This window comes from Danio rerio, chromosome 24, assembly GCF_052040795.2.
Source record: "Danio rerio strain M-AB ecotype USA chromosome 24, GRCz13ab, whole genome shotgun sequence".
In the NCBI taxonomy this organism is placed as follows: Eukaryota; Metazoa; Chordata; class Actinopteri; order Cypriniformes; family Danionidae; genus Danio; species Danio rerio.
Window position 1 is genome coordinate 1,902,501 of NC_141044.1, and position 14,473 is coordinate 1,916,973.

The 14,473-nt window shown below is 38.4% G+C and overlaps 1 protein-coding gene across 9 annotated transcripts in view; it reads right to left on the minus strand.

Annotated features, from left to right (window-relative positions):
• pard3aa (par-3 family cell polarity regulator alpha, a) overlaps window positions 1-14,473 on the minus strand; it is a 647,780-nt gene that overhangs the window by 234,462 nt on the left and 398,845 nt on the right. For all 9 annotated transcript variants that reach the window (XR_015524636.1, XR_015524633.1, XR_015524632.1 and 6 more), the window contains exon 16: window positions 2,867-3,053. Coding sequence is in view for 4 of the 9 variants with exons in the window: in XM_087309010.1 (XP_087165136.1) it covers window positions 2,867-3,053 (187 nt within the window). In the remaining 5 variants the exon portion in view is untranslated. The remainder of the gene's footprint in view (window positions 1-2,866; window positions 3,054-14,473) is intronic.

Genomic DNA, 14,473 nt, shown 5'->3' on the forward strand with positions numbered 1-14,473 from the left:
TGTTTGGACAGTGGGGGAAACTGGAGCACCCGGACTCAAACCAGCAACCTTCTTGCTGTGAGGCCACAGTGCTAACCACTGAGTCAGCATGCCGCCCTTAAAATAAAACATTTTAAAGTATTTGCTCATAGTCGGCTGGTTACATGACACACAAATGAAGCTGTTAACAGAAACTCAGAACAGTGATGTTGAACTGGTCACTGAACATGAGCTGAACGTCCAGACACCTCATTCCACTCCATCACACTCAATTAACCCTTAGCAGACTGAGGACTCGCTAATAACACACACACACACACATGCGTACGCACACATGCGCGCACGCGCACACACACACACACACACACACACGCACGCACGCACGCACACACACACACACACACACACACACAGAAGTAGGTCAGTTTATTAATGTGTGTGGTTTGTCCTGCTAAAGAGCCATTTGTCTTGAGAGAAACTCTACTAATGTGTTAATGAGAGACTCACTTCTGTGCCTGATCCCGGAACAGCTCACCACACCATCACTCACCTTCCTTTGTTCCTTCCTTCCTTCTTTGAATTATCTATCTATTTTGTTCAGTTAGTTACCCTGTTTTATATTTTTTATTTTATATTCATTCAATTTTGTTCAAACCTTTTATTTTGTATATTTTCATGTGTTTATGTGTGTGTGTTGTGGTGAGATCTGTTAAATCTGTTAAAGATCAGTTAGGATGGTTGTTGTGTTGCCATAACAACTGTAAAATCACCACAACAGATAAATTAGGATAGTTGTTGTGTTGCCATAGCAACCGTAGATTCACCACAACAGATCAATTAAGAAAGCTGTTGTGTTACCATAGCAACTGTAGAATCACAACAACAGATCAATTAAGATAGTTGTTGTTACCATAGCAACTATAGAGACACCACAACAGATTAGTGAAGATAGTTGTTGTGTTACCATAGCAACTATAGAGACACCACAACAGATTAGTGAAGATAGTTGTTGTGTTACCATAGCAACTGTAGAAATCGCCACAACAGATCAATGAAGATAGCTGTTGTTACCATAGCAACTGAAGGATCACCACAACAGATCAATGAAGATAGTTGTTGTGTTACCATGGCGACTGTAGAAATCGCCACAACAGCTCAATGAAGATAGTTGTTGTTACCATAGCAACTGAAGGATCACCACAACAGATTAATGAAGATAGTTGTTGTTACCATAGCAACTGTAGAAATCGCCACAACAGATCAATGAAGATAGCTATTGTTACCATAGCAACTGAAGGATCACCACAACAGATTAATGAAGATAGTTGTTGTTACCATAGCAACTGTAGAAATCGCCACAACAGATCAATGAAGATAGCTGTTGTTACCATAGCAACTGTAGAAATCGCCACAAGAGATCAATGAAGATAGCTGTTGTTACCATAGCAACTGTAGAAATCGCCACAAGAGATCAATGAAGATAGCTGTTGTTACCATAGCAACTGAAGGATCACCACAACAGATTAATGAAGATAGCTGTGTGTTACCATAGCAACTGAAGGATCACCACAACAGATTAATGAAGAATGGATTATTTTGAAACTGTATAAATGCTGAGGGTTGGGTTGAGGGGTTGGGTTGAATATACAGTATGTACAATACAAACATTATTATGACTATGAGAAGACCCCATAAACATAACTGTCCGAGTGCATGATGTTCATGTGAGCTCCCTCTAGTGAACGAATAACCAGCAACATCTGGAGCACATCTGTATGTATGAGTGTGGAGATTCATCAGCCAGATATGAGTGTGTGTTTTCTGCGCGATTAATTTAGTCATAAATCTGCATGAGTGTAAAACAGAGAGAAGTGTGCTTAGAAGAGCTCTTCAACATGAATAATGCAGACTGACCCGAGGCTGTGCTGCAGTGTGTGTGTGTGTGTGTGTGTGTACTAACAGTCTATAAGTCTGTGTGTGTGTGTCCTGTGTGTCTGTGTGCCTCTTTGTGTGTGTGTGTGTGCTTATATGCGTATGTCCTGTGTGTGCATTCTTACAGTGTATGTGTCTTTGTGCTTATATATGTGTGTATGTTTGCCCCTGTGTGTGCCTATGTGTGTGTGTGTACTTATATGTGTGCGTGTGTGTGCTTACAGTATATCTGTCTGTGTGTGTTTGTGCTTATATATGTCTGTGTGTGTGTGATTACATGTGTCTGTTTGTGTGTTCCTCAAGGGAGATTCAAAGTGGACAGAAATGAATGGCTTAGGTCACTTGCTTTAGGAGCCCCTTTAAGCCCACACACACACACACACACACACACACACACACACACACACACACACACACACACACACACACACACACACACACACACACACACACACACACACACACACACACACACACACACACACACACACACACACACACACACACACACACACACACACACACACACAGTTCAGCTCATGCAAATGAACATGATTTTCCAGAATCCACATTTGTTTCTTAAAGGGACAGTTCACCCAATCTAAACTAAATGTGAACTCATCATATATTCTCCCTCATGTGCTTTAAAACCTTTATGAGTTTCTTTCTTCAGCTGGAGAAATAGAAGATATTTTGAAGAATGCTGGTTGCTGTCACCCATTGACATTAATAATAATAAATGTGTCCCAGCAACCAATATTTTTTAAAATATCATCATTTGTGTTCAACAGAGGAAAACAATCGCAAATAGGTTTTGATCACATGATGGATGAGTACATTTTAGGGTGAACTGTACCTTTAAGCTGTGCTAATATCAGAGATATCAGTAGATGTCAGTAATACACAGCATCCTCCATTAAAGTGATCATTATCCTGATGAGTGTGATTTTCTCACCTGTCGTCAGGTATCTGCACATCCCTGGTCCAGGACTCGGATATCTCCGTCACAAAGCCCATATCATCATGAGAGCTGGATGAAGACTGATCTGACAGACGGGCCGGAAGAACAGGCGGACGGTCATCTTCAATGATAACAGTGTCGTCCTGGGGCATATTCACAGTCGGAGACAGCTGGAAGTGACCTGAGAACAACACAGAACATCAGGATTCGGACTCAGTTTTGACAATCATCTGATGAACTGATCCAACTCTGAGATACAAAAGTACACTCAAATCCCTCTTAGGCCCTGGTATTAAATGTACAATTTGTACACCTAGTGATTAAACTAGACATTGCGGTCCTAATTTAAAGTATTTGACAGATGACTTCATGTAAACACAGGTTGCCAGATTAACTCAAACAGAAGCGAGCATGAATGGGTCAGGAATGGTTTTAAAAAGTGCAGCATGAGGTCCACGTGATGTGTTTTTATGAACCTGATTTAATAACTACAATAACAAACCCATTAGAATAGGGGTGATAAGCACATCAAGGTACATCACATGGCTCAAAATAGCTGGACAAAGCCACAATGAAGACGGAACGTACACTCAATGGCCACTTTATTAGGTACACCTTACTAGTATCGGGTTGGACCGCTTTTGCCTTCATAACTGCTTTAATCCTTCATGGCTTAGATTTAACAAGGTAGGGGAAATATTCCTCAGAGATTTTCCTCCATATTGACATGATAGCATCACACAGTTGCTGCAGATTTTTCGGCTGCACATCCATGATGCCAATCTCCCGTTCCACCACATCCCAAAGCTGCTCTATTGGATTTAGATCTGGTGACTGTGGAGGCCATTTGAGTACAGTGAACTCATTGTCATGTTCAAGACACCAGTCTGAGATGATTGAGCTTTATGACATGCTGCGTTATCCTGCTGGAAGTAGCCATCAGAAGATGGAGACACTGTGCTCATAAAGGGATGGACATGGTCAGCAACAATACTCAGGTAGGCTGTGGCGTTGACATGATGCTCAATCGGTATTAATGAGTCCAAAGTGTGCAGAAAATCTCCCCCACACCATTACACCCCCACCACCAGACTGAACTGTTGATACAAGGCAGGATGGATCCATGCTTTTATGTTGTTAATGCCAAATTCTGACCCGACCATCCGAATGCGGCAGCAGACATGGAGACTCATCAGACATGCAGGCAACTTTTTTAAACAAGGCATTTGCGCCCACAGAACTGCCGCTCGCTGGATATTTTCTCTTCTTCAGACCATTCTCTGCAAACTCTAGAAATGGTTGTGCATGAAAGTCCCAGTAGATCAGTAGTGTCTGAAATACTCCAAGCAGCCCGTCTGGCAGCAACAGCCATGCCACGTTCAAAGTCACTTAAACTGCAGCAGATCGTCTTGACCATGTCTACATGCCTAAATGCATTGAGATGCTGTCATGTGATTGGCTGATTACAAATTTGCGTTAACGAGCAGTTAGACAGGTGTACCTAATAAAGTGGCCGGTGAGTGTACATACATGTTGAATTGTATTAGAAGCTCAATGGACATAAAGGAAACAGATTATCTGTTTACTTTTTATTTACATTACACAAACACTAGCAAAACCAGCAAATAAAAGTTAGCATTTTGAAAGATTCCATATGTTGGTAATTATTAAATGACAACTGCGTTGTGCAGTTTGGACAAAATCATGCATCACAATTAAACCTTTTTGAACAGCTTGAAAAGTTGCTGTATTACTAAAAAAAAAAGCTAATATCATCAGAAAAGTAGTCAAAGCTGGATAAAAGTGACGTATTTAAACCCAAGGTGTTAAAGCAAAGGTGTCTACTTGTGATCTAAACCAAAACCAGATGTAAACAAGCTTTAAAACACCACATAAACAATAATGCACCGTGCAACAACATCAACATTAATTTACTTCAACTGCTACAATAACCTTTAAGTCTGAACAAAGCAATTCCTAACACAGGTACAGAAGGACAAAAAAAAAAAAACAGCATTTACTGTAAGTCAACAAACCGTTACCTAAAATACACAAAGTGGAACAGAAGTGCACATGTTCACAATTAACATGAGGGATCTCCGTCCAGACGTGAACTTCTGGAGTTCCTTCCAAGTGTATTTATTTCAACTAGAAGTCATTTCGCAACTTTAGCAGCTTAAGAGTAATCAAACATAAATGCTCTTGGAGGGAAAAATAACCCTGGCGTCCTCCCAGCAGAAATAGACGTGATATTTAGTTTCTCTGTGCGCTAGACAACTAAATATTTTAAGTGGAATAAATGAGGGTATGTGTGTTGTGTGTTGTTCGGCTGAGCGCACGAGGTCTGAAACGCACAACTTCAGCACGTGACAATGATTAATGAGTAGTTCGGTGTTAAAGAGAGGCCACGGTTTGACTTCATACTTAAAACAGTAAAAGTGTATTTGCAAAAGAAGCATAAAAATGTTTTGTGTGACTATTTAATCACATAATCCTCTTTTATTTATTTAAAGTTCTTAAATAAAATGAGTCCGAATCAGATCAAACTGCACTGCAATAAAAACAAGATCCATTCATTCATTGTCCTTTGGCTTGGTCCCTTATCTATCAGGGGTCGCCACAGCAGAATGAACCACTATTCTAGCACCTGTTTTACACAGAGCATGCTCTTCCAGCTGCAACCCAGTACTGGGAAACACTCATACAGTTTCATTTACACACACACACACACACACACACACACACACACACACACACACAAACACACACACACACACACACACACACACACACACACACACACACACACACACACATACACACACACACACACACACACACACACACACACACACACACACACACACACACACACAATTTTAGTTTCATCAATTCACCTATAGCCAATGTGTTTGGACTGGGGGAAACCGGAACACCCAGAGGAAACCCACACCAACACAGAGAGAACATGCAAACTCCACACAGAAATGCCAACTGACCCAGCTGGGAATTGAACCAGCCAACCATTGAGCCACCATGCCACCCGCTTAAATTATAAGATATTATATTATATTATATTATATTATATTATATTATTTTAAATTATATTATATTATATTATATTATATTATATTATATTATATTATTTTTTATTATATTATATTATATTATATTATATTATATTATATTATATTATATTATATTATTTTATATTATATTTTATTATATTATATTATATTATTTTATATTATATTATATTATATTATATTATATTATATTATTTTATATTATTTTATATTATATTATATTATATTATATTATATTATATTATATTATATTATATTATATTACATTATGTTATATCATATTGTTTTATATTATATTATATTGTAGTATATTATATTATATTATTTTTTATTATATTTCATTATATTATATTATATTTTATTATATTATATTACATTATGTTATATTATATTGTTTTATATTATATTATATTGTAGTATATTATATTATATTATTTTTTATTATATTTCATTATATTATATTATATTATATTATATTATATTATATTATATTATATTATATTATATTATATTATATTATATTATATCTACTATGTAGATCACAAATCAGAGAGCTTGAGTGTCATCTTTAGATCACTGCAGGAGGCTGCTCCTCTTAATAACTGTATGTGGCTTTGGCTTCATCATCAGCACAATGACACATCTGTAATTAGTAGAGTACATTAGACAAGCTTTGTCATGTCAGTTTAGCGTTAGCATCAGAATGTACATGGCTAAAGGCCTGCTGAAATGTGCTAAAACAGTAAATGAACAGCATGAATCTTCAGGAGCGGAACAGAATTACAGCTGTGACCCGCGAGACTCTGCTTTCACTTGGACTAATCCATCCGACACACACTTAAACACTGCTGTAATGATCAATCAGCGGCGCTAAACCTGCAGTGTCAAATCATTAACACACAACACAAACCAACACTGAGTTAAAGCAGACACTAATCTCAATGCCAAATGTCTACAGAAAAAAAAGAAGGAACAACAAAACAATAATGAAGGAAGGAAGAAGGAAAGAAAGAAAGAAAAAGAAAGAAGGGATGAGGAAGGAAAGGAGGAGGGAAGGAAGGAAGGAGGAATGAATGAAGGAAGAAAAAAGAAATAAAGGAAGGAAGCAAGGACGCAGGAAAGGAGGAGGGGAAGGAAAGAAGGAATGAGGAATGACTGAATGAAGGAGGAAGGAAAAATAAAAGAAGGAGGGAATGAAGGAAGAAAGCAACAGAGGAAGGAATAATGAAAGAAAGAAAGAAAGAAAGAAGGAAAGAAAGAAAGAAAGAAAGAAAGAAAGAAAAGAGGAAGGTAAGAAGGAATGAAGGAAGGATGAAGGAAAGAAGAAAGGGAGAAGAAAGGAAGGAATGATGAAGGAGAGGAGGAGGGAAGGAAGGAAGGAGGAATGAATGAATGAAGGAAAAAAAAAGAAATAAAGGAGAAAGAAAGAAAGAAAGAAAGAAAGAAAGAAAGAAAGGAAGGGAGGAGGCAGGAGAACAGGAATAAAGGAAATAGGAAGAATAAAGGAAGTAAAAAAAGGAATAATAAAGGAAGAAAGGAAGGAAGCAAGGACACAGAAAACGAGAAGGGGAAGGAAAGAAGGAATGAGGAATGACTGAATGAAGGAGGAAGGAAAAATAAAGGAAGGATAGAATAAAAGAAGGAAGGAATGAAGGAAGAAGCAAAGAAGAAAGGAGAAGCAAAAAAGGAAGGGAGAAGCAAAGAAAGAAGAGGGAAGGAAGCAATGAACCAATTAAGGATAAAATAAGAGTAAATGAAGCAGAGAAGGAGGAGGGAAGGGATGAAGAACGGAAGAATGAATGAATTAATGAATGAATAATTTAATAAATGAATGAATGAATGGAAAAAGAAAGAATAAAGGAAAGAAGGAATATTAAAGGAAGGAAGTTTGAATAAAAGAAGGGAGGTGGACGAAAAGAAGGAAAGAGGAAGGAAGACTAAAGGAAGGAAAGAATGAATAATGAAAGAAGGAATGGTAAAAGAAAGGTTGAAGAAAGGAGGAGGGAAATTAGAAAGAAGGAAAGAAAGAAAAAGGAAAAATTAAGGAAAGAAAAAGGAATGACTGAGGAACAAATGAAGGGTGAAGGAAAAGAGGAAGGAAAGAGGTAGGAAAAAAGGAAGGACAGAAGGAAGAAATTATGGAAGGTAAAAAGGATGAAAGGAGGAAGGAAGAATAAAAGAAAGAAAGAAGGATTAATGAAGGAAGGAAGGGTGAAGAAAAGAAAGAAGAAAAGAGGAAGAAAAGAAGGAAGAAAGGATGGAAGTAAAGAAGAAAGGAGAAAGAAAAAAAGGAAGGAAGGAGAAAGGAAGGAAAGACGAAAGAAAGAAAGAAAGAAAGAAAGAAAGAAAGAAAGAAAGAAAGAAAGAAAGAAAGAAAAAAGGAAGAAAAGGATGAATAATGAAGGAAGGAAAGAGGAAGAAAAGAAGGAAGAAGGAAAAAAGAAGGAAGGAAGAATAAAAGAAAAAAAGAATTAATAATGAAGGAAATAAGGAAGGAAGGGTGAAGGTAAGAAGGAAAAAAAGAAGGAAGAAAAGAGAAGGAGAAATAGTGAAGAAAAAAAGAAAGAGAAAGAAAGAAAGAAAGAAAGAAAGAAAGAATAAGGAAAAGGAAAAGGAAAGAAGGAAGGAAGGAAAGAAGGAGGAAGAATAAAGAAAAATAAAGAAGGAACAATGAAGGAAGGAAGAAAGGAAGGGTGAAGGAAAGAAGGCAGGAAAGAGGAATGAAGAAATGAAGGAAGGAGGAGGAAGGAAGAAAAAAGAAACAAACAAAAGAAACAAACATACAGAACAATTACAACAAACTGCTCAGTCTGACCAATCACAGCGCGGGGTTTGAAAACCTGCAGCTGGAAACTCCAAAACTCAAACTCAACCCTTGAAGCCTCCACAACAGAGAGAGAGTCCAACATTTGAGGAGGCCATGAGTGTTTCCACTTCACACAAAACATTTCAAACACATCTTCAGTTCGGTGTGTGTCAGAACCAGTCAGGGAACAGCGGGGCTTTCAGTTCGTTCATCAACAACACTGACGAAACAGAAGGAAAAGAGAAGCGCTGGTGGCTCTGCAGTCCTCGAGTTTGCTGGACACTTTTTCAGGAGGTCTTGATGCTTCAGGCGCTGCGTCTCAGAGGAGAAGAGCCATCCTGAAGATCCACAAGAGCTTCCAGAAAACCACAAAACTTCAGTCCAGAACGCTGGAGCTGTGGAGTTACTGAGCGATTGCATCAGATTATCAAACACACACACACACACACACTCACACACACACACACACACACACACACACACAGCAGTGAGAACACGCTGAGCTGAGGGTCCACAGACATGCAGAAACTCACTGTCACTGCTGGGCAGACTGATGCGGACAAGACTACCAATGAGAGTGTGAGTGTGTGTGTGTGTGTGTGTGTGTGTGTGTGTGTGAGAGAGAGTCAGTGTGTTTGTGAGACTGTGTGTTTATGAAGTTGTGTGCATCTGTGTGTGTGTGTGTGTGTGTGTGTGTGTGTGTGTGTGAGTTTTTGTTTGTGTTTGTTTATGATAGCGTGTTTGTGAGACTTTGTGTGTGTGTGTGTGTGTGTGTGTGTGTGTGTGTGTGTGAATCTGATTTTAACAGTCGCAGAGGTGAGAAGACATTTATACATGCGTGTATGTGTAAACAAATAAATTCACAGAAGCATGTGCGCAGCCACGCTCAACAGAACCTGCTAAAAATATACTGAGGAGCAACACACAACTGCAATAATAAACACACAACTTTAAGATGAAAAGAAGCAATTTGACACTTTATTTTAATGTGATCCTTAATTCTTTCTATGAACTAACAAAAATAAATAAATAAAAAAATAAAATAAAAAAATAAAGTACTTAATAATAATACTAATAATAACAGTAGTAATAATAATAAATAATAATAATAATAACTCTAATAACAGTAATAAATATAAGATAAGTGTATTTATAAGTAAGATAAAAAATAAAAACATAAGTTGATGAGCTGTGCCACACTAAAAATAATTTTGTCTTGCTATTCAACATTATGTTAAATTAATAACATGTTAAATTACAGTATATCATATTTTATGAGAACTTGATACGATGCTCAATTGGTACTAATGAACTCAAAGAAAATCTCCCCCACACCATTACACCACCACCACCAGCCTGAACCGTTGATACAAAGCAGGATGGATCCATGCTTTCATGTTGTTGAGGCCAAATTCTGACCCGAGCATCTGAATGTGTCAGCAGAAATGGAGACTCATCAGAGCAGGCAACGTTTCTCCAATCTTCTATTGTCCAGTTTTGGTGAGTCTGTGTGAATTGTAGCCTCAGTTTCCTGTTCTTAGCTGACAGGAGCGGCACCCGGTGTGCTCTTCTGCTGCTGTAGCCCATCCGCCTCAAGGTTGGACGTGTTGTGTGTTCAGAGATGCTCTTCTGCAGAGCTCGGTTGTAACGAGTGCTTATTTGAGTTACTGTTGCCTTTCTATCAGCTGGAACCAGTCTGGCCATTCTCCTCTGGCATCAACAAGTCATTTGCGCCCACAGAACTGCCCCTCACTGGATATTTCCTCTACTTCAGACCATTCTCTGTAAACCCCAGAGATCGTTGCATCATCAGTTTCTGAAATACTCAACCCAACAACCATGCCACGTTCAAAGTCACTTAAATCCCCTTTCTTCCCCATTCTGATGCTCACTTTGAATTGATCATCCTGACCATGTCTACATACCTAAACGGATTGAGTTCCTGCCATGTGATTGGCTGAGTACAAATTTGCATTAACAAGCAGTTAGACAGGTGTACCTAATAAAGTGGCCAGTGAGTGTGTGTATATATACTAATAATAAAATGAAACGGAAGAAAAAACTGAGGCTATGCCATGAATTAGCCTGATTTTAACAAACTCCCAATAACCAACAATATAACCAAGAAGAACTGAATGTACCATAATGTCCATGCAAGGTCATTTTTTGGGCTCATGCAGAACATGCTTTTAATTGGCTTTACTGCTGAATACAGCCATGTTGGCGCACTAAATGAGGTCTTTCTTACACATTTCTTTGACACAAGTGCTGACCTCCTCATACCAGCAGAGTTTCACTAAACGCTGTAAAGGACATCTATAGAAACAGCCGCTGTGACACAGTGAAAAGGTGAAAGTCTTTAACACGGAAGATAAAAATGCAAAGACCCGCAGTTCTGCTGCGCTCCACTAATTGGCCCAGCGTTTTATTGAGATCATATCCCCCGTCCCCCCACTTACGCTCATGATTTTATGGTGAATCATAAAAAAATCTGCCTAAAAACAGACCTCTTAATTGCAGGACAAGAAAAATAGCGAAGGCGTACTTGGCTTATTATACATCAGGACGGGAATGTGAAGCAGCTAATTTGTAATGATTTGCGAAGGCACAATGATGTACCTGCTCAGTAAGCAGCTGGGACTGATGGAGTAAAAAAGAAAGCTCAGCTGGATGTTCTTGAGAGAGCTTTTGTCCTGGAGGGAGGGTGTTAGCGACTGACAAATCCCGCTGACACCTCCTCAGCACCTTGTCTAGATCCATTATACGCAGTTTGGACGGGAGTCCAGCGTGATTTAACCGGCTCTCTTTAACACTACACTGTAAAAATAATCTAGTTCCTGGATTATAATTGGTTTTCGTTTATTCACTGTTGTAAATTGCATTATGGGATGTTGATCTCTGCTTTGTCGCCTTTTTGAAAAATGTGGAAGAAATAATATATAGAGAAATAAGTCTGTAAACTGATTGAAAATATACTGGTACAGTACTTTATTTACAAGGTTTTTGTAGCATATTATTCCATGGTCTGCTGAAATTCTTGATTCTGATTGGCTGGAGTGTGTGCATTATTTTCATTGAAACGCACAGGTAGTTCCAGTCAGCTTTGATCACAGTTCAAAATAAATGCGCTTCTCTCAAACATCTGTAGTCAAGCAAGAATATGGCTATTTTAAAGTCAAATTGGTAGTTTATGTATAGAACAGCACGTCTAAAAATGTGTGGATCAATACTAAAATATCGATATCTCCGATAACAGCTTTGTACACTCTCAGAAATAAATGTACAAGAGCTGTCACTGGGGTGGCACCTTTTAAAAAGGTACACATTTGTACTTAAAATGTCTATATTGGTACCTCAAAAGTATATATTAGTACCTAAAAATTTTAGGAGGAACACTTTTGTACTTTTTAGGTGCTAATATGTACCCTTGAGGTATTATTATGGACCTTTTAGCTACAAATTTGTACCTTTTGAAAAGGTACCACCCCAGTGACAGCTCGTGTACCTTTGTTTCTAAGACTGTGGCTGCGTACGAAACCGCATACTTGCATACTATATAGTACGCTAAAATCAGTATGTGAGCCGAGTAGTATGTCCAAATTCATAGAATTCGAAAAACAGTATGTAAGAAGTACCCGGATGACTTACTACTTCCGGCGAGATTCTGGAGTGCACATCCCATGCATGCTGCGCTGTCCCATAATGCCCCGCAAGCGAATTCATGAATGGAAGTGAAGCGACGCAAATTACGCAGGTACTTCACGTGACTGTCAAAATGGCGGATGTAGTACGTCCGAATTCCATTCATGCTTTTCACATTCATACTCTACAGAATGTACTTATCTAATGGCCGAGTAGTACGTTTAAATTCAAATGCAGTAACTACTGAGTAGTAGGCGGTTTCGGACGCAGCCTGTATGTTCTATAAATGATCAATATGAAATATTGATATTTCAGTAATTTGGAGCAAATACATAGTTTATTGGAAATAGAAATACATCAGAAAGTAACCGCAATTACCCTAGTTTATCTAAATAATGCTAATTTAGTCTGAACTAATTGTTCTTCCGCCTGCCAAGTCATGTGTGTAATAAGGCACTGTACAACTGCAGAGCATGCTAGCTAGCCACTCAGTCCGCTGGCACATGTTGTTCAGTCATTGGATATGGGGAACCGCAAGCATAATTATGTGTGGAGCTACTTCACTTCCATAGACTCAAACGATTCGGTTTGTAACACTAGTAATAAAACAGGGAGGTACTGTGGTGTACAGACAAAATTTAGTCGCACCCACCAAAAATTATGAGCACCTTATACTACACATTTTATAGTAACAGATTCTATTATATATTTACACTCTAATCACAACTAACAAATAAATAAAGCTCTGCATGCGCTCCCGGCCCTGCACACACTGATTGACATGAATGAGATGAACTGAATTAACAATAATTACGGGTGCTGTTCTCACGAGTGCTGTCTGATATTGCACAGATGCTATTATAACTTATTATTTGCATACGCCATCTAGTGGTAATGGTCTTTTCGTTAGCTGCAATGTCAGTTTCATCTCAGTGAATGCATGCGATGGTGAACGCGGTATCATTTGCACGACTGACAGCATCGCGATGATTAAATGACGGATTAAATATTCAATTCAGCTTTATTTGTATAGCGCTTTTACAATGTAGATGGTGTCAAAGCAGCTTCACATAAATGGTCATAGTAACTGGAACAGTGTAGTTCAGTTTTTAGTGTTTAAGTTCAGTTCAGTTTAGCTCAGTTCAGTGTGGTTTAAAGTCATTACTGAGAGTTCAAACACTGAAGAGCAAATTCATCGATGCGTAGCTCTACCAATCCTGAACCATGCGAGCCAGTGGCGACAGCGGAGAGGGCAAAAAAACTTCACCTGATAAATAACGTTAGAACGTCTCGTGCTTAAAATGTGTAGATGAGACAAACACTGTTACCTGAAAACTCCGTCCCATCGGCTTTACGGTGAACGCTTAGTCATAGCGAACTTTAACCACTGGAAGTCTTTAATCCACTCTTGGATGAGTGTAAATGCTGGATTGACATTCAGCACGTGATCAATAATCAGATGTGTCATTAGTTTTAACTCCAGCTGGTTTCTAATACTAAATCTGCCAGTGTTGTTTTCATTCTCTCGTATTCAGACCTTTACATTTTCGCAGCTGTAGCTCCCTGTCGTCAGAACTGAGTGATTGACAGCTGATTTGAACCAATGGATTTGCGTTCTGTTCTAGTGCAGTGGGCCAATAAGAAGAGCTTGAAGGCGGGGCAAGCATTGAGGGCTTTTTCTTTGTATTTATTCTCTTTTATCTTTTTAGATATTAGTCTGAATCGTTCGGTTTGCAGTGCGTACCAACTAGAAAGTCTCATACCAAACGGTTCAATATGAATACGCGTATCGTTACACCTTTACTGTATACTGTTAGAATTTCAAGAAAACTGTCATATAGTGCTCTTTTTTTTCACAATATTTATAGCAGAAAATTTTTATTTTTCCAATATTGTACAGCAAGGCTAACTGTCCTCACCTTGGTGTGTTAATGTGGCCACAACCATGCAAAAAGACATTTGTTTTTACCCACAAAACAACCCTCCAGATCTCTGTTTTCAATACGCTCCATTTATCTGACTTTATTCATCCCACAATAAACTTCATCCAGCAACCTAAACAGGACG